Raw genomic sequence first — 23,145 nt, 5'->3', positions numbered from 1 at the left:
TAATTACTCTCTCGATCCCATAAAATGATACTCCTACAACAAGAATTGCTATTTTAATGCGTCTCACAAAATTATCCCATGAAATCATGTACATTTTGCTATTTTAATATGTTCGTATACAAAATAATATGCACATTTTAACTTTTTTTTTTTTACATCTTTCCTGTGGTTAAATGTGAATTCTCTTAAAAATAAATAACATTTAATTTAAAACAAATGTGAATTCTCTATTTTTTTTATTGAAATTAAAATTCTCATGTTTTCTATTCATAAATTATTATTACACTTGATTGTATAATACTTTTGCAATGGAACTTTAAATAAAATTAAGACTTTTTTATTAAATTAAAAGTATTAACACATATATAAATGAGACTTTTTATAAGTGTAATAATTAATTTTGAAGTCATCTTTTCTTTTGAGAAGTCATGTCATCCTAGCTCAATGAACCCGCACAATTTTAATGGATGGAAGGAGTATATACCATGTTGTATGTAAAAAAATTTATTTTTTTATTTTTATTTTGAAAAATTAAATATGAAAAGATATAATTGGAAGAAACAATTTTAGTATTGGGTAATTTTGCAGTTGGATCAGGCATTTTATCACATCTTTGCTAAACAATGTTCGCACCGCCACCCTATTAGAACAATTCGATCATCATCGTTAATATACATGCATGTAAAACGACATAGTTGTAGAAGAGATAGAGAAAAAGTGCCTTGGATCCCAAAGTTGTAGTCAAAGTGTAAGAAAATCCAGTTGTAATCGTACAAGTTGTTTCAATGGTGCAAACCAACTCAATTTTGGTGGAAAAGCAACAATATATGTAGCTTTCAACTTTATGGCATCCGCAATGGGGCGGACGATGCATCATCCGTCGCATCGTCCGCCACTGCAGCATCGCGGACGATGAGTTAATCATCGTCCGAGCCCGATAGATCGTCCGCGGACGATGCGAGGAGGATACCCATCGTCCGTCGCATCGTCCGCCACTGTGGACGATGCAGACGATGGGCACGCGTTTCTATTTTTTTTGAATTTTTTCAAAAAAAATTTCTTATTTAAACTCTACTATTCACTACCATTTCACACACTCCAATTTCACATCTCTTCAATTTCTCTTCAATTATTCTCTCTCATCGACTAAAAAATGAATCCCGACGACTACGATTTGAGTACATCGGATGGCTGCAGACGGGCCTTGACTAGAGCCTTGTTCGATGCCGTTAATGAAGCCAAGGCGGAATGCTTGGCACAAATGCACCGGGAGCAGGCGGCGGTGGCGGAGGCGCGGGTCCCTTGCCCGATACGACGGCGGACGTTTGTTCCCCCGCGAGCACGACGTAGCGCACGAACGTCTGTTCGCAGATTATTTTGCCGAGAATCCAAGGTGGGGCCCGAATATTTTTCACCGTCGTTTTAGAATGAGCCGAGATCTTTTTCTCCGCATTGTGCACACGTTGGAGGCCCGTGATGAGTACTTCCAGTATCGGGAAGATGGGATCGGCAGACCCGGACTTACGCCGTTGCAGAAGTGCACGGTTGCGATCCGCCAGTTGGCCTACGGCACAACAGCGGATATGTTCGACGAGTACCTTCACATCGGGGATACAACTGGCCGCGAATGTCTCAAGACTTTTTTAAAGTTAGTTGTGAAGGCTTTTGGCGACACATATTTGCGACGCTCGACTGCTGACGATTGCCAGAGCCTGATGCGGATGCACGAGACGGTGCACGGCTTCCCTGGGATGCTAGGGAGCATCGACTGTATGCACTGGCAGTGGAAGAACTGCCCGACGGCCTGGAGAGGCCAATTTACTAGCGGCTACAAGGGCAGCCACCCGACGATGATCCTAGAAGTCGTCGCTGACCACCGCCTCTAGATCTGGCATGCCTACTTTGGTGTAGCCGGGTCGAACAACGACATCAACGTCCTCAACTCGTCCACCCTATTCGCCGATCAGTGCAGGGGTCGCGGTCCGGCCATTCAGTTCACTGTCAACGGCCGCACACATCATATGGGGTACTACTTGGCCGATCCCAATTGGTTAGAGGAGAATCTTGTTTGCGGCAAAGCAGGAGTCCGTGCGGAAGGATGTGGAGCGGGCTTTTGGGGTGCTCCAATCGCGGTGGGCAATCGTGAAAGGTCCGGCGCGTTTCTGGTACAAGGACGTCATCGCCGACGTCATGTATGCGTGTATCATCATGCATAGCATGATAGTCGAACAAGAACGTGACCATGTCACCAATTGGGTGGATGATGAAGCCGGATCTAGCTCCAGCACGGCGACCTCGCCGGTCACTCGAGGATTACCGACTGGCTTCGGTGCGGTTCTACAGCGACATGCCTCAATGCGCAACCAACAAGACCATACTCAGCTCATGACCGACATGATTGAAGAAGTTTGGAACCGCAACCGCCGCCGTTGAGAAATTATAGTTTTTTTATTTCGTATTGTAATGTTTGAATTTTAATGAAATGAAGTTAGTTTTCCAAATTTTGAAGTATTTAAATATTCAAATAACAGAAAAATGCTTAGGGCGTCGCTTAGGGCGGGCTATAGTCCGTCTCACTGCAGGTGAAATAGGAGGTGGATAAAATGCTGACGTGGCGGTGCACGTCCCATTGTGGATGCCCCTAGGGATAAATACAACCCCACTCATTTACCAATTTTGTTGGCTTTGATAGATTTTTATAGGACAAATATTTAGTACTTTCGGATTTTATGCTGTATTGGTATTTATATTGGAATTGTATTTGAATACTAGTAATTGACAAGGACCGTTTCTCCTAATTCTAAGAAAGAAAGTAAAATAGAGAAGGACCATTTCTTAATTTGTTCTTTTATAACAAATAATAATTGTGCGCTAAAACAAAATTAACAAATAGTAGTATCATATTATGAAAGTGACATTTTAAGATGAAAAAATAATATTTTTTTTTGTTTAATGTAGCATTTACTTTCAGTGCACTCTGCAAATTATACATAACAGGAGCTTAGATTTATAGTAATAATTTATATACATATTTTTACAAATAACTCTGAGTTAATGTGGATGCATGTATTCGTATTTTGTTGGATATTAAACTTATTCATCTCGTTTGGGGATAAGTTCGGAGAGATGGGATTAATGATTAAAAGGTAATGAGTTTGAATTTCGTACGTATTGATATCTTATGTGTATTTAGGGACGTTTATTTTGAGATGGATTGATCAAACATAATGAGTATTTGAAAGATAGAGGGGTCAGTCAAACTATAGCTTATATTTAAACAATCCATCAAACTATATATGTAAACATGTGTATTAAATTGATATTTTTATCAGTCAATTCTATCATTCAAAATAAACAGCCCTTATTTTCATTACTCAGTCAATTCACCACCTTGTATTATAAAGGATGAGAAAATTGCATCATAAAGACACCGCAGTTATGTTATGGGCTTAGTTTGTTCTACAAAAGAGCAACAACCGTGGGCTTTCAAAAAAATACTTTTGGTTTTGTATATCATTTTCGTCCTTACATATTGCAAACACAACTTTGCTATTTCCTGTTTTTACTTTTACTTAATTTAGTGGGGCAAACACTAATTTCCTACACTTATAAGCAACCATTAGAATACTCTTCTCTATAAACTTTAAACTTGTTATACAAGTAGGTTTGTGTACAAGTTACTGGTGACTAAATATGCATTTAATTTGATCGATCAAACGGACCAAAATTATTATGTAAGTAGTATTTAATTTGAACTATCTGATTAGAGCAAGTATTATACTAGTAGTGTTAGAGAAGTTATGCCAGCCTTGACACAAGGCGAGCAAGCATCATGTGTTCCAAGTCTTAGTTGAAATGCTAATTTCGTGCAACTATTACCAATCCGATAATTTTTTTGGGGAAATGTTGGGAGTGCTAAGATGTTTAACCATCTATATTCATGATCATGGCCATGTATCACCCAATGGCAGCAAATACTGTAGTAAATGGTCTCCACGCCACCAGTTTCCGGCCACTCATCAAGAGTTCTCAGCCAACTTTCAGAAGCCCCTCAATTGCTTTGTATGCCAATGCAAGTAGCTTCAAGATTAATAATAGTTTGGGCTCCAAAGGGCTGATGGACTATGATGAAGATGGTGGTCCACCACGGTGGTTTTCGCCTTTGCAGTGTGGTCGCAGGTCGACAAGCTCCCCTCTATTGCTCTTCTTACCAGGTCTGTCTCTCTGTTTCTCCTGTACATGTTGGAATATGTAGCTTGATGATGATGTAGTTTCACAGGGATCGATGGCAACGGACTTGGTCTAACATTGCACCATGAAAAACTTGGACAGTAAGCTCTTCCTCCACTTGATGAGCATCTATACAACTACATACATATGTAATCAAGCCTTTACCTCATACATGTGTTATCCTTCCTATGTTTTGCATGTATAAAGGATTTTCGATATTTGGTGCTTGCACGTTCCTGTAGCAGATCGAACGCCACTGGCTGGTCCCTTTCTTTCTCTCTCTCTCACTCTCATTCTCCTATAACTTTTTTCTGCATATATTTTCATTTATATCTTGATGTTGTAGACCTAGTGGTGCTAGTTCAGAATACGGTTAGGGACGAGCAAGATCAATCAGCAAAAAGGCCAATATATCTAGTTGGAGAGTCCCTTGGAGCATCTCTTGCACTTCTTGTTGCTGCACAAAATCCCGATATTGATTTTGTTCTAATCCTGGCAAATCCAGGTAGGGAGTTGTGTGTTAGATATCATCAAGACAGCCATGAATCTTTACACAAATTGGTAACATTCGTAGTATTGTGTTGTTTTGCATAAGGGCAGCTACAAATCTAAGCAAATGCTTGGTGCAGAGTGTTTTGCCTTTGTCGAATATGATCCATAACCAACTCAATGCTGGATTTCCCAACTGGATGAGCTCAATACCAGGTTTTCCTACTTATTAAGTACTAACCAACACTGATCATCTGAATATGCTAATTCTATCAACTTTCTTACTTGCTTTAACCATTGGAATTCAAAAGCAGAAACGGTTATGTGGAAGCTGAAGATGATTCAGGAGATGCACACATATTTGAGTTCGCATCTTCATGATGTCAAAGCTCAGACAATGATACTTACAAGGTTAAGTTCGATTCACTGCTGTCTCGATTTTTCATGTTTCAAATAAGATATCACACTAATTTCACACATAGTTGATGAATCTAAGTTATGATCAAACATGTGCAGTGGGAGGGATATGCTCCCGACAAGCATAACAGAAGGTGAAAGACTTAGCAGCATGCTGCCAAATACTCAGACCCATTCGTTTATTGGCAACGATGATCCTCTATTCGCGGCAAGGAAACAATGTCCTTTTTTATGGTTTCCCAATGGTGGCAACATAGACTGTTAATTTTCATTTTATAAACAGGATCATAAGTTTGATTTAGTAGCAGCAATAAAGTGTGCCGGTTGTTACCGTCGTGGAGCATCCGCAGATTATGTGGCAGATTTCTTGCCACCAAGCCCTTCTGAACTGGAGTCAGCTTGTGAACCATTTAGGTAAAGAGTATAGTCAATGTCACATGATGCAACAAAAACTAACATAGTATGAATAACAAACAAATCTCAGATGGATGGATGTGGCCGTGGATCCCGTTATGCTGTCAACTGTGAGTGGAAAGGTAGTTCAAGGGCTAGCAGGAATTCCTTCAGAAGGACCCGTGTTATTGGTTAGCAACCATATGATTCTTGGGTTGGACCTTGTCCCGATTCTGTCCAGGTTCTGGATTAAAGAGAACATCAAACTCCGCACGATTGCTCACCCATTATTCTTCGAAAAAACAAAGGATGGAAAAATACAAGACCATCCACTGTTTGATGTGGTCAGGATGACTGGTGGAGTTCCAGTTTCAGCAAATAATCTCTACAGACTTTTTTCGTTGAAGTCTCATGTTCTGCTGTACCCGGGAGGAGCGAGGGAAGCACTCCATCGTAAGGTACGTCCAGTTTATGACTTGCTTGACGTATTATATAGGAGTACGACTTTTTGGGCATATACAATCTTTCAATCATCATCCTCAGGGTGAGGAACACAAATTGATTTGGCCAGACGAACCAGAGTTTGTCCGCATGGCGGCTAGATTTGGGGCGAAAATTGTGCCTTTTGGTAGTGTTGGGGAGGATGATGTTCTTCAAGTAAGATTCCAACCACTCTTATTGGTCTTATGCATTTTCAAATTTTCAAATTGTTTTTTTTCTTTGAAACCAGCTGTTATTAGACTGTGATGATCAGATGAAGATTCCACCTCTCAAGGCCCTAATAGAAGAACTAACTAAAGAGACTGCCAGGTTGAGGTAAAGTCAATAGTCAATACTATCTTTTATGCAAGCAATGGTCTTCCTGTGATTCGAAGTAAAAGTTTACGATTATCTATCTCTCTTTATTCATTTTTGGGAGTAAAAATGGTGATACAGGAGTAATGCAGAAGGAGAGATTGGGAAGCAATTTCTGTACTGTCCCGTTGCTCTACCGAAATTGCCTGGCCGATTTTATTTCTTGTTCGGGGAGCCAATCTCCACAGAAGGTAGCAGTATATATAGTGTCTGAATCAAGCTAAAAGTAACATGTCTTGCTTTGGTGTGTTGATGCAGGAAGGAAGGATGTATTGACAAACAAAGACAAAGCAAGACAAGTGTATTTAGAGGTAAAGAGAGAGACAGAGAAATGCATAGAGTATTTGAAGGACAAAAGAGAAAAGGATCCATATAGGAATCTTTTAGTTCGTCTGGCTTATCAGAGCTACCATGGCTTCGATTCCCCAGTCCCAACTTTTGAAGTTTGATCAAACTTCTAGAGACACTTCTAAGCTTCATCACTGCATTGGCTTTCCATGTTATATCCTCATTTTGCACTGATCGGTGTTTTATTAGGACAGATATTTTTGCATTGATTGCTATAGTTGCACATAAAGTTCACATAGTCCTTTTTAATAAGGGTTCTTTTTTCGAAACATTTTTTTTGGTATACGAAATGTTCTTTATTGACTAGTGACTCTTTGTTTAGAGCATCTCCAATGGTACTTCGGCAAGAAATCGGCCAGAAATCAGCCAGCAGTTTCTCCCCTGCCACGTCAGCAGCACTAAAAATCCACCTGCCACATCAGATTTAGGTCAGCCATAGGCCAGCCGCAATAAAAATAATTCAAAAAATACTACATTTACGGAATTAAAATTACGATTAAATTACGGAATTAAATTTACGAGACATATACGGGAAAATTCATTAATTGCATTTAAAAAAGGTACATAGATAAAAAAAATTACATTTAAAAAGGTACATAATAAAGAAAAAAAACTATCGCCGTGCAATCCTCCGTGCCCACAACTCTTCAATTATATCCTTTTGGAGTTGAATATGAGCATCCACCATCCACTTGGCGCATGTTGGCAAATTCCTTGAGGCGGCCGGCTTCATCGAGAGGTACCCCACGTCGTACACTAGGGGTGGCCGTTCCGTGGCTTGGACCCATCATCATTGGCCCAACTAGTCAGTTGTACGCCTCCGTCTTCGACGATCATGTTGTGCAGGATAATGCAGGCGTACATTATCTGGGAAACGCATCCGACATCCCACAAACGCGTTGGACCCTTAATTGCCGCCCATCGAGACTGGAGCACACCAAATGCGCGCTCCACGTCCTTGCGCGCCGACTCCTGTCGTTCCGCAAAGTAGGCCTTCCTTTCATCACTTGTTTGCCTGATCGTCTTCACAAAGACCGGCCACCGAGGGTATATCCCATCCGCCAAGTAGTAGCCCATATCATGCCGGTTGCCGTTGGCCACAAATGAGACGGCTGGACCGACGCCCTGGCACTTCTCGTTGAAGAGGGGAGACGAGTTCAGGACGTTGAGGTCGTTGTTCGACCCGGCTACCCCAAAATACGCATGTCAGATCCACAGCCGGTAATCAGCTACGGCCTCGAGGATCAACGTGGGATTCTTTGACTTGTAGCCGGTCGTGTAGGCCCCCTTCCAGGCAGTCGGACAGTTCTTCCACTCCCAATGCATACAATCTATGCTGCCTAACATCCCGGGGAACCCATGCCTCTCCCCGTGCATCTGCATCAAATTCTGACAATCTTCGGGAGTAGGGCTTCGAAGGTACTGCTCACCGAAAACGTTTATCACGCCCCCACAGAAATCCTTCAGACATTCCAGGGCTGTCGACTCACCGATGTGGAGGTACTCATCCCACATGTCTGCCGCGCCTCCGTAGGCCAACTGCCTGATTGCCGCCGTGCACTTTTGAATAGGGGTGTGGCCGGGTCTGCCAGCCGCATCGTGCCTAAAGCGGAAACACAGATATCGACGCTCTAATGCGCCAACGATGCGCATAAACAACTCCCTGCGCATTCTAAAACGCCGCAGGAACATGTTGGCAGGAAACCGCGGGTTCTCTGAAAAGTAGTCGTCGTATAGCCGCTGATGTGCAGCGGCGTGATCCCGATCAATCACTGCTCGGCGGTGGATAACCCGTGGAGGGCGAGGTATCGCCTGCTGTTCCACCCTACGCATGTACCGCTCCATCCCGCGGTTCATGTAGGCATTCATAGCCTCGTTCATCCTCCGTTCGTACTCCTCAGCATCCCCACCACTACCACCACCGCTACCACCCGCGTTACTCATCGCTCGATGATGCTCTTGTACAGAAAGTTAGAGAGAGAGAAAACTCGTTAAAACAAGTGGTGCAAATGAAAATGAAACTAAAATCGCGTTTATATAGGGTTTTTTTAAAAAAAATAAAAATAAAAAAATATATATTCGGCGCTGGCCGATTGGGCCAGCGCCCACCAATCGGCTAGCCCACGCCGATCGGCTCGCCGGTTAGCCGCTCGCCGCCTCCAATGGTTCGGCTAGCCGATCGGCCAGCGCGAAGAATCGGCTAGCCGGTCGCTAGCCAATCATTGGAGATGCTCTTATATCGCAATTGAGTTTCATGCGGCAGAAAGTGGAGACGTAAATTAATAATCACAGTAATGATCATTATTGTTTATTGATGCATACGAGAAAACTACTACTATGAGCCGAAGTGATTTATTTTTGTTAGTAACAGTTGTATTGTTTTTCCAAAAATATTAATTTAATTCTCCGTAGGACCACCGGATGTTTGGTGTTTTGGTTCCCCCAACAAGCAAATTTGCTTCCGATTCTCTCACTCAGGCACCCGTGATTATTTTATTTGCAGATATTCACGTATTTATAGTTTTATACAGTACCCAATATTTACCAGCTTTTGCAATTCTAAAGCGTCAGAGGCCGTGGTTTGTGGGTGGTGAAGTTGTCGACGTGTCTCATAAGCGCCACGGACGGGAAGAAGGTGGTTCCATTGATGAGAAGCGTTTGAGGAAATCTCATTCCTTTAGAAGGTAGTTGGAGGGCTCGGGAAATTTTTTGATGATTTTAGGCACATGATCCATTTCTTGAATTTTTTTATGCTATGGAAAATTAGTAATGGGAGTCTCATGACTGTTGATTTCTATTTGAGGGTTATGTGTAAGTCATTTGTATGTTGAGGTGATCAACTCTGTCTTGGAGTTTTGGAGATTTAATTGAGGAATCAATTTTTGTAACTTAATAGTAGTCTAGTTTTTAAGAATTGGCTCATCTAAGAAGAAGGTAAAATGAGCTTTAAGATGTGCATTTGCATGCTTGTGTTAACTCATGGTGTTTGAAGGGGGTAAGTTGGACTGTTGGATTCCCTAAGACAAAGTTCATTGATCTGCATCTTGGTTCGTCTGAGTATCGATAGTAATAGGATATTCAGTTTGCCGATTCTCCTTTTTTTGCTACTTCTCATAGTGTAGTGCTGGAAGTGATCAACTTGATAAGAATGCAAAATCTCATGAACCCACTGCTGGAGCCTCTGATTCGTCGAGTTGTAAGTATAATTGAAATGTTTGCATTACATATATCTGTGATTAACATTGTTTTGACCATTTCTTGTATTTTAGTTTTTCATTCCATTTATTTGGAGCATATATAACTTGGTCAGTTGATATCGTTACCACGTACTCGTCATTAAATTCGTGGTGGCAAAAGCCTATATTTTTCCCCATATATTTCAGAAAACAACGAGATATTATTTAACACTCAAGAAAATTGATTATCTGCTTGCATCTAATTTGTTTTAGTGTCTGAAATTATGTTATCTTGTTTGTTGCACACCTTTTCCTGATTCCATCAATTAGATGCCTGTATTAATATCATTAACTACTTAAAATTGTGTGCTCAATTACTTCTAATATGTGTAGGCTATCTAGTACTTCCTTTTCAAGGTACAGGTTCTGATTGATGAAGGAAGACGTTTACTAATATTTAGTTTGTTTCGACTCGAGCTCTCAAGTCAAGGAGGAGGTGGACTCAGCATTAAGGAAGTATATAGTTTCCGCCAAACGGTATGCCATCAGTCCTTGGTTCAAAGAGACAGTTTTATTAATCAGGAATTTTCGCACTATTCATACACCATCATGCATTTTGGATCAAATTTGCAGGAGTTCTGGGAAAGAGCCATGCTCATCTAATCCAAAGAGTATACAGTTACAGTTACAGTTAAAAATTTTGAATGCTATATCTCTTCCCGTTTTCACTGGGACTCGTTGTTAGGTTTGGTATACTGAAAAGCATGTTTCGAGCAAGTTTCGCGCGAATAGAATCTTGCTTGTACACGTAAAACTCTACAATCCACTTTTAACCCGATTCAGTATTATTCGAGCAGTCTCGCACGAATAGAATCACTATTATTATTACATTGTGTTTGCTTGTGCATTTATAAGATGTTTTACAAACATTTAAATGCATAAGAAGTAAACAAAGTCTAAGTCTTTTGCTTAGTAGACCGGTTGTGGGCGTCGTCCACTTTAAGGTAACACGGTCAGATCTATGCAATGCTTTGCAAAAGAAAAAGAAGAATTTCACAACCTAGATAGGCTTTGGCTACCTATCGTGAAAGGTTGCAATGTCAGTCCGCATATTTCTAAGCCTTACTGAAATAATTTTGACATTGATGTGGTATAGCACTGAACGGATCTAACAACAAGACGTGTCTTTATGCTATCTACTGAAAGACTAGGTCTTGATAAAATGTTATTTCTTAATCTACATATGTTAGCATTGAGCATACGGTATTGATTATGCACTACTTTGACTTATCACATGGTGCGGGTTTTTTGCAACCCAATAATCCTGATATATTGGGTAGTGGTGATTAATATCTAGCGGTGCTAGGATTGCTATTATGTTGAAACGTGCACGAGGTGAGTCTCGTTTGATAATGTCCTCAAGAGGAGCTCGAACAAGATTTTATTATTCGGAAAACTGGTCAGTTGGAGTTTTATTACTCTATGAATAATAAATAAGTGTTTCTTGCTAAGTCCACTCTTAGAATTAATAAGATATTAATTAATTAAGTCCATAGCAGACATTAATTAATTAATGGACATTTATATCTTAAGCGCGGGAAATAAATAATAAAAGTGGAAACCCGGATTACTTATAATTTCGGATTTGGATGGGGAGAGTTCAATATTACTTCTGTAGTGGCTGCTCGTAATATTCCAATATAAGCTTGTATTAAATTGTGGGTTCAATTTAATTAGTAAAAAGCTAATTGGGCGAGCCCATATCCAAAACCTTTCATAGATCCCTGTCTGGGTCCATAAGGAACTTAATATAAATAGGAGAATAAAGAAGACGGAATGATCACAATTTTCATACTTGAAAATTTTGAAATTTTCGCCCCCCCCCCCCCCCCCCAGCTGAAGGAGATTTCGATTTCAACTCCTTTTCCCAAAAGGATTTCTTCTGTCTTCTTTATTCGAGTCCTAGTATTTTGATAAGATCAGCCCACCCTGATATCGAGATACAGTTCGGGAACCAGAGAGAAGATCCGTGTGGTCTTGTATTGAAGATCATCACGTGGAGAAGGCGCGAGCAATCGACGATTCTTTCGAGAATCAAAATCGGTAACCCTAAACCATAGAATTCATGTTTTAGGATTTACTTTCTTTGAGCATGAATTATTTGCGTTCTAGTATGCAATTATCTGTTTAACATGTGAATTGATTAATCGCATAATCGGTCAAATAGATCCCACGTCTGATTTATTTGTTTTGTACAAGTCTTCCGCTGTGCAAGGGGCACCAAACCCCAACAATTGGTATCAGAGCCAATTTTTGGCTCTGATTATGTGGATTAATTTCAGGTTATGTGAATTGTTTGAATGCATGTTTCGTTTCGCGCCTAAGAACTTCGCATCCAATTTCGTTTAGTTTTTGTCGGCATGTGGCGATCCCATCTAATTCCTTTTATTTGTAATGATAACATGGTGGAATTATTTGGAATTACATAAATCGTTAGTTGAATGAATTAATTTGTTCATGTTGGTATGTAATGGGGTCACATTGCTTTAGTTTCAATTTGGAGTACATATAACTTGTGACGTGAAATTACATCACGATCAGGCTGGGTACTCCATGCGAATTGATCATTGCAGCAATGGTGGGTTTCGAGTGGGAGCCCCTCGTGGGCAGTTTCCCGGGCTCGGAAAAACACCAAGGCAGCAGCGCCGACGGATTCAGCAGCTCCGATAGCGACTGCAGGCAGCAGCAGCGGCGGTCTGGCGGCGACGGGTGCGACAGCAGCGTCGGAGATCGCCAAGACAGCAGCCGCTGCGCAGGCAGCGTCGCAGTAGCAGCCATGAACGGAGAGGGTTTCCCTGGCTCGAACATCGACGGAGATGGCTGCGTTGTGCACGAATTTGTGACAGCAGCGACGTCTCCGAGCAACGACAGTTTTTGTTTGAGTGGGAGCCCGAAGATGAGGTACGTGCAGCGGTGACGAGGACGACGCAGCAGCGACGTCATCACGCAGGAAGCATCGGCGAATTTCGAGTTGGAGAACGATGGCGCTAGATTAGGGTTTTCCCTATGTGCAACGAAGAATCGTCTCATCTCGTGACTTGGCTTTCCAAATTTAATTTAGGGTTTCCTAACCCTTGGAATTAATTTTGGAAATAATTCAAGATCAATTTAGAATTAAGATTTGAATATATCTTGTGGATTTTATATATGATAAAAGATTTGATTTTGTATTAAATCATGGATTAATTGCGGATTTTATCCTTATTTTATGGATTTGTAGGGATTTAATTCCCAGATGAATCCTAGCTAAATTTGAATAATGACAATCTAATTTTATTTATATCCTATGGATTAATGTGGATTTATCCCTAGGTATATCCTAGTTGGATTTAGATAATGATAATATTATTTTATTCTTATCCTATGAGTTTATATGAATTTATTCATAGATAAATGCTAGATGGATTTGGATAGTGATAATACAATATTTTATTCTTATCTTATAGATTTATATGGATTTGTTCCTAGATAAATCTTGGATAGATTTGAATAATTATAATATAATATTATTTAACTCTATGGATTTATATGGATTTACTCCAAGTAAAATCCTAGATGGATTAGGATTAATATTAATATTGATTTATTTTTATCCTATGGATTTAAATAGATTTAATTCTATTAAGACAAATCCTAGATGGATTAAAATAAGTATTAATCCAAGTTATCCTTATCTTTTGGATTTATATCCTAGAAAGATTAGGATATTGATAATATATAAGAAAATCCTTATTTAATTGGATTTAGATAAATTTATTTATCTAAGAAATCCTAAGTAATGTTTGATATATCCATGATGTCTATTCTAAATAGAATTGAGATTGATATAAATCTTGGTTGATAGGATTTTATTTTTATCTTATGGATAATGGTGGAATTGTTTCTATCTAGTAATATCCTAGTACGATTTAAATAATGATAATCATAGATCAACGTTATCTTGAATTGTAGGATTTGATTTTATCGAAATAAAATCTTGAATAATCCTAAATGGGTTTAGATAGTCAACTCTATCTTGATAAATCCTAAATAAATTTGGATAATTATTATCCAATATAAAACTTAATTATTTAATTGATTCTCCCTTGATTGGATTAAATAATTGTCGTTAATTATCCTGAGTGTTTAAAATGTCATGCATTAAATAGATTTATCTGTTTATTTGGTGTTTATCTATTTTAAGTGGATTATCTGTTTTATCTGCTTATGTGATAATTATGCAAAAACCATACAAAATGTCTAAGTGATGATTACAACAAGTGTGTTGTATACGGTCTCCATCGGTTGGTCTGCCAAATTTTGTGAAGCTGATTTTCTAATATTATCGCCACCTTCAGAGTAGGGACAATAATCCTACGAAAACAGCAAGTTCATAAGGGCGGACTTCTCACATAATAAACAAAATGAACTAGAAAGTGGTTCCCAATATTATTGCCACCTGCAGAGTGGGGACAAAAATCCTAAGGAACTGCGAGTTTCAGGGTTCAATCAGAATTTATGAGATAGCTTGGTTTTGTTGTCAGCACATGAACATTGTTATGGGAGTGTGTTGTAGAAATAAAATCCTGTAATGCTAAATCTAATGGTCGTGCTTAGGCAACATTAGGCGTATCAACCTCCAGAGGAGGAAGCAATTGATGCGTCGGTGTTGTGACCAGTAAAATTGTCAAAATTTTAATGCGTATTAACCTCCAGAGGAGGATACAATTTATTAATTTTGCAGTTGTAAGATACATAATTGTTTTGTGGTTATTTGTGATTATGTATTGAGCATGAGTATGTGATAATAAGTTTCTTTGCCAAATCTTCATTATGTCATTTAATATTTGTCTGCGATCCTTAAAGAAAGAAAACTCGAATGCCTAAATTATGTAGACCGGAAACGAAAATGGATAAAATTCTCATCGCTGAAAGCTTGGAGTTTATACTCAATGATTCATGTCCTCCATTTCCTCGACATAATTCCACGAAGAATGTTCGAGAATGCATTATGCATGTACTTGACAAGCTCTTTGAGGAATAAGGTCAAGCTATTTTCCTTTAAGTAGCTCGACAAGTCTTGGTTAATGAAGATGAAAGATGGATATCTATAGAATTTGTCAAGATGATTCGATTGAAATATCCTAGAGTGACAGAATGTTTTGAGGATCTTTTGATCACTCAAATAGTTTCTGACACAAGTCATCGCCTAAAGTAACAAGAAATGACTATAAGAAGGTTTAACTGAAAAGTAGAAAATCTTCAGAATAATAGTCGTTGTGTTACTATTAGAGGAAAGTAATATGATAGATGACGAATTCATAAAGGCTGCATTTTTCTTAAGTCCTAGTTCATTTGAACAAAAGACTAGATATGGAATGGGAGAGCCTGGATTGTCATCAAAGTTTGTTTAAAGCGAGAAAAGATGCTTTGTGAGTTGGATTGACCTATTTTATAGAAGGACAATGACTTACATGACAATGCAACTTCTAAGTAAGAGATCTTGATCCAGTTAGGTTTTTGTTGCAGTGGGAGCTATTAATGCTCAACTATTGTTTTATGGTTGATGCTTAAGGCATCATAGTATTAAAATAATATAAGTGTGACAAGGTTGAGTATTCAACAACACATCAACTTCTTAATCATTGAATGATAAAGTATTTATGGCTCTTAGCCTTAAGGCCAAGAAAATACTTAGAAATTGTTCGAACTGATCTAGACTATCAAGATTTTAACATTTCGTTAAATAGCTTGAGAGTTGAGAAAGTCTATTTGATGCACTATGAGTTACAATCATTTGATTTTTCAAGAGATTCAGAATACTTATAGAAGTGCAATATAGAAAGACTAGCGAGTCTTAATGGTTTACACCATAAGAAGACGAGCAAATGGTTATGATCAGTAGTGGGAGTCTAATCTCCATTAACGAATCCAAGCATTCATCTAATGAATGGGATAGTTATGTAAGAAGGAATCGAAGTCTTTCTAAGACAAGTTTGATTATGTGATGAGTTGTACTCATTAAAATCTTATCATTGATGGGATAAACATTAAAGAAACTACCAACATCAGTACCTTCTACAAAACACGAGTTGTGGACTAGAGCGTCTCTAGTCTAGCACATCTCAAGGTGTAATGTTGTTCCAACACGTGTTGGAAAAGTGTCCAAGAAATTGGAGTTGTGTACTGAGGCATGTTTTAAGGTTTTTCCCAAATGATGTAAGGTTATAAGTTCTGTAATCTTCAAAGATATAATTCTTGTTTGAAGATCTAGAGATGAACTACAAGCCTAACAGCGTGATAACTCTCAAAATAAAGAGAGAGATATCGGATTTTCCACATTACCAAGAAGTCATACCATTAGAAACTTTTGCACTAATAAAATCAACTTCAGTATCTAAGATTGTAAGAATCATATCGTAGTGCGAGCGTTCCACTGGAACACAACAAGTTCATGGGTCTAAGAGTGTCGTAAGACTCAGTCTTAGATCAACTTGAACATAATCCCTTTAACTACAATGTAGTATTGGTTCATTTGGATATTCATCCTTGAAAAGGTGATAGATTTCAAACTACAATCTAATATAGACAACATGTTTTACAAGACTTGCAAAACTACCTATAGGCTGTGTCAGTCAGTGGGAGCTAGTATATTTGCAAGTGTAAATATGGATCTCAAAAGGCTAGACAATGACAATGGGTTATGCCCAAAGAGAATTATCTTCTCGCTATCGTTGTGCCAGGATTTAATTGATCCTATTGTCTTTTAGAACTTACATAAATTAGAATGTATGTATTATGATTGTCAAGACAGTCTTCTATAAATAGAAGTCTTGAGGAAATCATCTACTAGAACATTCTAATGGATATGTAATTAAGGGCAAGAAACGCATGATTGGAAGCTTATAAAGAACTTCGTGGTCTTAGGCAAGCATCTAAATCAGAGTATATGTGTTTTATCAAAATTGTCAAATGTCTGGAATTTGGCTTTTGCCCATTGCAGTGCTGTAAGCACTAGGAAGTTGAAAGTGCATTAAATGTGGTATTATTGGTACTCTACGATGATGAAATCTATAAAAGTTGCAAACAACTAAGATTGGCATCTGGCGTAGGAAACTGGTCGTCTACCCAGTTTAAGATAAATGATTTAAGAGAAACTAATTACATTCTTAAGCATCTAAGTCCTTTTAAGATGCTAGAAAGAATGTTGACATTCTCTTAGGAATCTTATATCTACACATTGCTTGGAACATTTAAGCATTAGAAATTCCATGAAAAGGTTTATACCTCTCAAGATGGAATTGTCTTGTCTCTAGTCAAGTGTCGTTTGACGCCTAGTGAGATCAAGAATTATGAGACTAGTTTCGGAGATAGTTGTCTCATATATGCTATAATGTGTACTAAGTTTGATATTAGTTGTGCTTATGCATAGCAAGAATATATCATATTAACCATGGCAAAGGATTTTGATTGAGGTAATGAATATACCCTAGTGCTTGAGAAAGACTAGTAACTATATTCTAGTTTACCAGTCATTCATGTAATGTCCTTGAGGTTACACTGTCTTAGTTTTATGACTAATCAGTGATCGAGTAAGTCATCCTCTGTATATGTGTTTACCTTAGGAATATCTTCCTAATAGCTTTAATCGTAAGTTTGAGTACGCCTACGAGTATTATTTTTGGATTACTCTAGTAAAGGCTAACTCAAGGGACACGCGAGTTTATTAAGCTAAGCAATCACATATGGGGATGAAATTAATTAAAGATCAAGTACGCAGTAAAGACATTATGGTGAAAAAGATATTATCAGAGAAAAACCAAGTAGATTTTTCTTTCACTTAGTGAAATGAATGGCAGTTCGATATATCTAGTACAAAGACCTACTTTGAGTATAAGTGGGAGAGTTTTTGGCAGTGGGTATACTCGAAAGCATGTTTTGAGTATAAGTGGGAGATTGTTAGGTTTGGTATACTGAAAAGCATGTTTCGAGCAAGTTTCGCGCGAATAGAATCTTGCTTGTATACGTAAAACTCTACAATCCACTTTTAACCCGATTCAGTATTATTCGAGCAGTCTCGCACGAATAGAATCACTATTATTATTACATTGTGTTTGCTTGTGCATTTATAAGATGTTTTACAAACATTTAAATGCATAAGAAGTAAACAAAGTCTAAGTCTTTTGCTTAGTAGACCGGTTGTGGGCGTCGTCCACTTTAAGGTAACACGGTCAGATCTATGCAATGCTTTGCAAAAGAAAAAGAAGAATTTCACAACCTAGATAGGCTTTGGCTACCTATCGTGAAAGGTTGCAATGTCAGTCCGCATATTTCTAAGCCTTACTGAAATAATTTTGACATTGGTGTGGTATAGCACTGAACGGATCTAACAACAAGACGTGTCTTTATGCTATCTACTGAAAGACTAGGTCTTGATAAAATGTTATTTCTTAATCTACATATGTTAGCATTGAGCATACGGTATTGATTATGCACTACTTTGACTTATCACATGGTGCGGGTTTTTTGCAACCCAATAATCCTGATATATTGGGTAGTGGTGATTAATATCTAGCGGTGCTAGGATTGCTATTATGTTGAAACGTGCACGAGGTGAGTCTCGTTTGATAATGTCCTCAAGAGGAGCTCGAACAAGATTTTATTATTCGGAAAACTGGTCAGTTGGAGTTTTATTACTCTATGAATAATAAATAAGTGTTTCTTGCTAAGTCCACTCTTAGAATTAATAAGATATTAATTAATTAAGTCCATAGCAGACATTAATTAATTAATGGACATTTATATCTTAAGCGCGGGAAATAAATAATAAAAGTGGAAACCCGGATTACTTATAATTTCGGATTTGGATGGGGAGAGTTCAATATTACTTCTGTAGTGGCTGCTCGTAATATTCCAATATAAGCTTGTATTAAATTGTGGGTTCAATTTAATTAGTAAAAAGCTAATTGGGCGAGCCCATATCCAAAACCTTTCATAGATCCCTGTCTGGGTCCATAAGGAACTTAATATAAATAGGAGAATAAAGAAGACGGAATGATCACAATTTTCATACTTGAAAATTTTGAAATTTTCGCCCCCCCCCCCCCCAGCTGAAGGAGATTTCGATTTCAACTCCTTTTCCCAAAAGGATTTCTTCTGTCTTCTTTATTCGAGTCCTAGTATTTTGATAAGATCAGCCCACCCTGATATCGAGAAACAGTTCGGGAACCAGAGAGAAGATCCGTGGTCTAGTATTGAAGATCATCACGTGGAGAAGGCGCGAGCGATCGACGATTCTTTCGAGAATCAAAATCGGTAACCCTAAACCATAGAATTCATGTTTTAGGATTTACTTTCTTTGAGCATGAATTATATGCATTCTAGCATGCGATTATCTGTTTAACATGTGAATTGATTAATCGCATAATCGGTCAAATAGATCTCACGTCTGATTTATTTGTTTTGTACAAGTCTTCCGTTGTGCAAGGGGCACCAAACCCCAACACTCGTATCGAGGGAAACTCTGGCACAAGTGTGGAAGTTGCTATAGTTGACGTTCATACTGGGGAAGTTGTTTCTAATGTTGCTTGGTCCTCTGCAAAGGTGGAAATAGTAGTACTTGAAGGAGATTTTGATGGTGACGAGGGAGATAATTGGACCCTCGACGAATTCGCAAATAATATAGTGAGAGTGCGGGAAGGCAAAAAGCCTCTTTTAACCAGAGATGTGATCTTGACCCTTAACAATGGCATGGGATCTGTGGGTGATATTTCATTTACGGATAATTCAAGCTGGACAAGAAGTCGTAAGTTCAGATTGGTCACCTCCGCATTTAGATTTCATGAGAAAATTGTGGTCATAGACGAATCGGCCCTTAATATGCCTACCTCCTCGCTATGCGTATCCAATGCTGAACCTTCCCCGAACTTGCTCTCTGAGGGTAGTTACCAGCAAGATTCAACAACTTCTCAGAACATGAGCAGATCCACCTACTCTCAACTAGTAGATTCTTCCCCGGATTTTATGCAGTCATTCTATCCCTTTGGAGCTTCCAATAGCTTCGACTATTCCTGGTATCGACCCAATGGAAATCAGGTATGACCAGCCTCTAGGTTTCCCTAATCAGGTCATGGACACCTCAATCTGACACTGATACCATGGCCGGGGCATTCTCCCAAAGCGAGCATTTAAAGTATTTTGAGCCAGATTGTTCTCTACGGAGTCCCAATGATAGAAGTCCTAAAGGGTGGTACTTTTTGGCGTGCGTATTGAGATGGCGGTTCTTTGTGAAAAGAATCGTGTCTAGGAAGAGCCGGTGCTAGGTTGATATCTTGATGACATGCCGTTGTTGGTATATACACATGTTCGTCGTGACCATTCATTTGTCGAATGTTAAAATGATCTGCCCGACTAGATGTTGCGCGCAGTTATTATCTATAGAGAAGTTTGATGGAAGCATTTATGTATAATTGTTGGTGAAAATGGACATTCATTTATTTAGGGGGTTGAAGGTGAAGAGATTTCTACTACTATTGGTATAAAACAGATTGGTTATGAGGGTATTCTTTCTTTCAATGCTTTATTCAAGCCAATTTTAGTATTCCAATGCAAAATGTGTGTGAATTATTCTTCTATTTGTTGCCAATGCATTGTTTGTTTACATTGATGATATTTGAGCAACTATGAGTAAATTCTACATATAATTTTGAACACAATTTGACACAAATCATTGATTCTTGAATATTGCAAAAACTTTCAAGAGAGATGCTCTTACACAATATACTTGAAAAACACTTTGAGGAATACTTTTATGGAAAAAAAAGATCAAACAAAAACATAAACAGAAACCTTTTAATACTAAAAAGATGTAACATAGTTACTAATTTATATGTATATACATCCGTATGTTGTAAAGCTTTTAACTTATACAAAAGCGAATACGCAGCCCTGTTATTCCAATGCCTGAGAATCATAATGCTTTGCATCTATATTTTACAAACCTTGCTGTCTTCACACATTTCTTTCTGCAAAATAAGTTAACAAAATCCAGTCGTTTAGTAGTTTCAAACATACAGATTTTTGTGATGCACTTCAATTCTCGTATGCCTGACCTACACGCTGTGGCGGCATTTATTCGACTATAAATAGCATGGAAAAATAAATGATATACGAGATTGAAAAGATGCATCATTTATGGATGCAAGCACATGCATACCTTTTTCCTCCTTGCCTTCAAAACTTCTTCTAGTGGTGGTCGGCCTGTGCAATGTCAAATGAATTTGTAAGACATCAACATCAGTGAAGATCGAGATGTGGAAAAGGCGTCCAGAAAGACAGGAGAGGCACCTGTGACTTGAAGACGATATTTAGCCCAAACTCCATAAACAGCATCTGCAATGCTTGCAATCTGTGTCACACATTGTCATCAGTTCACTCAATAGATGAAAGTTGAGGAAAGAGACAGAGGATAACAACACATTATTTGAAGATGTCGAAGATGGACTTACAGGTTCATATTTTGTAATGGCATAAACCCATCCCAAACCAACTGCTTCATAAAGTTTTCTGAATGCCTGCATAGGTGAAATTTCTTGTGTTATATGCTGTTTGAAAGTTGAAAGGTAACTCAACAAACTCGACCTAAATTCAGGAAAATTAACTTTCGGACCTACCTATTCTATGAGAAGTTTGTATGCATCTATCAGCTACAAAAATATACTACATAATAGTGTTTGATAAGGTTATATGAACACTCATCAAATTTAATAGTACTACTTGTCATGAAGAGGGAATGCCGTTTCTGAGGAGGTTTTGCAACTTGTAGTTTCTAAGTTGATGAAATAAAATTTTGTCTGCACACATGACTGGCAATACACAGGACAGCATTTTCAAAAACATCTAGGAACGTGTGAACTACCTTAAAGCCACAAGTAAACTAGACAGGATATCAACCATCAGAGAGTATTAGGAGTCCATTATTGGAGGATTTAACATGAACATGTACAATGAAATGGAGTTGACATGAAACTAAGAGTTAGAACTATAAAGAGTAAAACACATAAATATTAACCTCAACATCTTTCACAACGGCTCCATCTGACTGAATTGCGTGGATTCGTCCCATTACCTGGATTTGGAGGAAAATCAGAAAAAGTTAGCTACAGCAGAATCAAAAGAAGCATGTCTATTGTAACTAACATTGCATTTCATCATTTTAGAAAACCTTGGCTCATGCCCTTGAAGCCAAAAACAGATAACTCTAAAGATTCTTTTTGCAAGATTGACAAAACCAATCAATATAGTAATAACTAAAAAGGATGGAGAACGTACAGTTTCGTAATCAAGGCCTTGATTATCCTCTGGACTGTACTCATCCGAGCTTATGTCCACGAATTTAATAGTTCTGTATCCTTCATTCCTCTCTCTCAGCATATTAACCTGATAACAACATGATTCCAAGTAAAATTCCTTTTCAAAACACTAATAAATCAGATAATATATCATGATTCGATCCAACGATCAAGAAAAATATCGTTTCAACTTTGTGATTACCTCCCTCATGCATAAAGGACACTCCCCATCATAAAGCATCTTAACCTTCCAATTCTCAGATGATCCCAGAGGCTTACTATCCATAGCTGATCCATTTACTGCTCGAATTGACAATTTCACTCCTGGAAATGAAAAGAAAATTCAAATTCAAACATTGTCGAACTCTACTCTCCAAATTTACACTCCAAACTTGGTCATCAGAAAGGAAAAATCATACTATCACATATCATTGAAGATTTTACCCAAAAAACAACATCGACAAAAAATTAAAGCCGCACAGAATATTAAATCGAAAACATGTATGATATGTCCATACCCAATTTATAGCGGGGAATTGGGGATGGCTTGAGCAAAGGGATTGAAGCAGAGACATGGTGTGATGTTGGGAAATAACGAGGGACGGAGAAGAGGCGGGTGTTTGAACGTCTTCCAACAGAGATTGCTCCTCGTAACGCCATCAACGATTATTCTTGCTTTCGTATAGAGAAATGCGCTTTCAATTTCCATATTTGTGCGCTTGTGAGTTTTCTGTTGCTACCAACTGTTTTGTGCTTACGTGGCGCCACCGTCTTCATTCAAATGATTCGCGGGCGACGCTGAATTCGGGTCGGGCCCAACTTCAAATTAAAAAGGGTCAAAAGTGATA

At 38.4% G+C, this 23,145-nt stretch overlaps 2 protein-coding genes and 1 pseudogene across 4 annotated transcripts; 2 read left to right on the top strand and 1 right to left on the bottom strand.

Moving 5' to 3' along the window:
- The first annotated feature begins 3,797 nt into the window (after window positions 1–3,797).
- Window positions 3,798–7,003, top strand: LOC125204473 (phytyl ester synthase 2, chloroplastic-like). 2 transcript variants are annotated; one of them, XM_048103137.2, is made up of 13 exons: window positions 3,798–4,214; window positions 4,280–4,331; window positions 4,438–4,493; window positions 4,577–4,735; window positions 4,831–4,935; window positions 5,034–5,130; window positions 5,236–5,344; window positions 5,420–5,550; window positions 5,621–5,987; window positions 6,073–6,186; window positions 6,260–6,345; window positions 6,466–6,575; window positions 6,643–7,003. In XM_048103137.2, exons 1-13 carry the CDS (start codon window positions 3,941–3,943, stop codon window positions 6,831–6,833), a joined length of 1,851 nt encoding a protein of 616 aa, XP_047959094.1. In that variant the 5' UTR covers window positions 3,798–3,940; the 3' UTR covers window positions 6,834–7,003. The 2 variants fall into 2 exon arrangements, with proteins under 2 accessions (XP_047959094.1, XP_047959093.1); XM_048103136.2 differs by having other exon boundaries at window positions 5,031–5,130.
- Window positions 7,004–9,153: 2,150 nt separating this feature from the next.
- LOC148923424 (uncharacterized) lies at window positions 9,154–20,269 on the top strand (annotated as a pseudogene).
- Window positions 20,270–20,778: 509 nt separating this feature from the next.
- LOC125205013 (uncharacterized protein At5g50100, chloroplastic-like) lies at window positions 20,779–23,112 on the bottom strand. Of its 2 annotated transcripts, none has more exons than XM_048103801.2 (8): window positions 22,816–23,112; window positions 22,500–22,621; window positions 22,278–22,385; window positions 22,018–22,074; window positions 21,455–21,520; window positions 21,294–21,354; window positions 21,163–21,206; window positions 20,779–20,971 (listed from the first exon to the last, which is right to left on the bottom strand). In XM_048103801.2, exons 1-8 carry the CDS (start codon window positions 22,955–22,957, stop codon window positions 20,933–20,935), a joined length of 639 nt encoding a protein of 212 aa, XP_047959758.2. In that variant the 5' UTR covers window positions 22,958–23,112; the 3' UTR covers window positions 20,779–20,932. The 2 variants fall into 2 exon arrangements, with proteins under 2 accessions (XP_047959758.2, XP_047959759.2); XM_048103802.2 differs by lacking the exon at window positions 20,779–20,971 and adding an exon at window positions 21,024–21,065.
- Window positions 23,113–23,145: the final 33 nt, after the last annotated feature.

This window comes from Salvia hispanica, chromosome 6, assembly GCF_029641045.1.
Source record: "Salvia hispanica isolate PSC_SH4W2 chromosome 6, Shi_PSC_v1, whole genome shotgun sequence".
NCBI lineage: Eukaryota > Viridiplantae > Streptophyta > Magnoliopsida > Lamiales > Lamiaceae > Salvia > Salvia hispanica.
The sequence above is the reverse complement of the archived record's forward strand: the minus strand, read 5'-3'. Positions and strand labels throughout refer to the sequence as shown.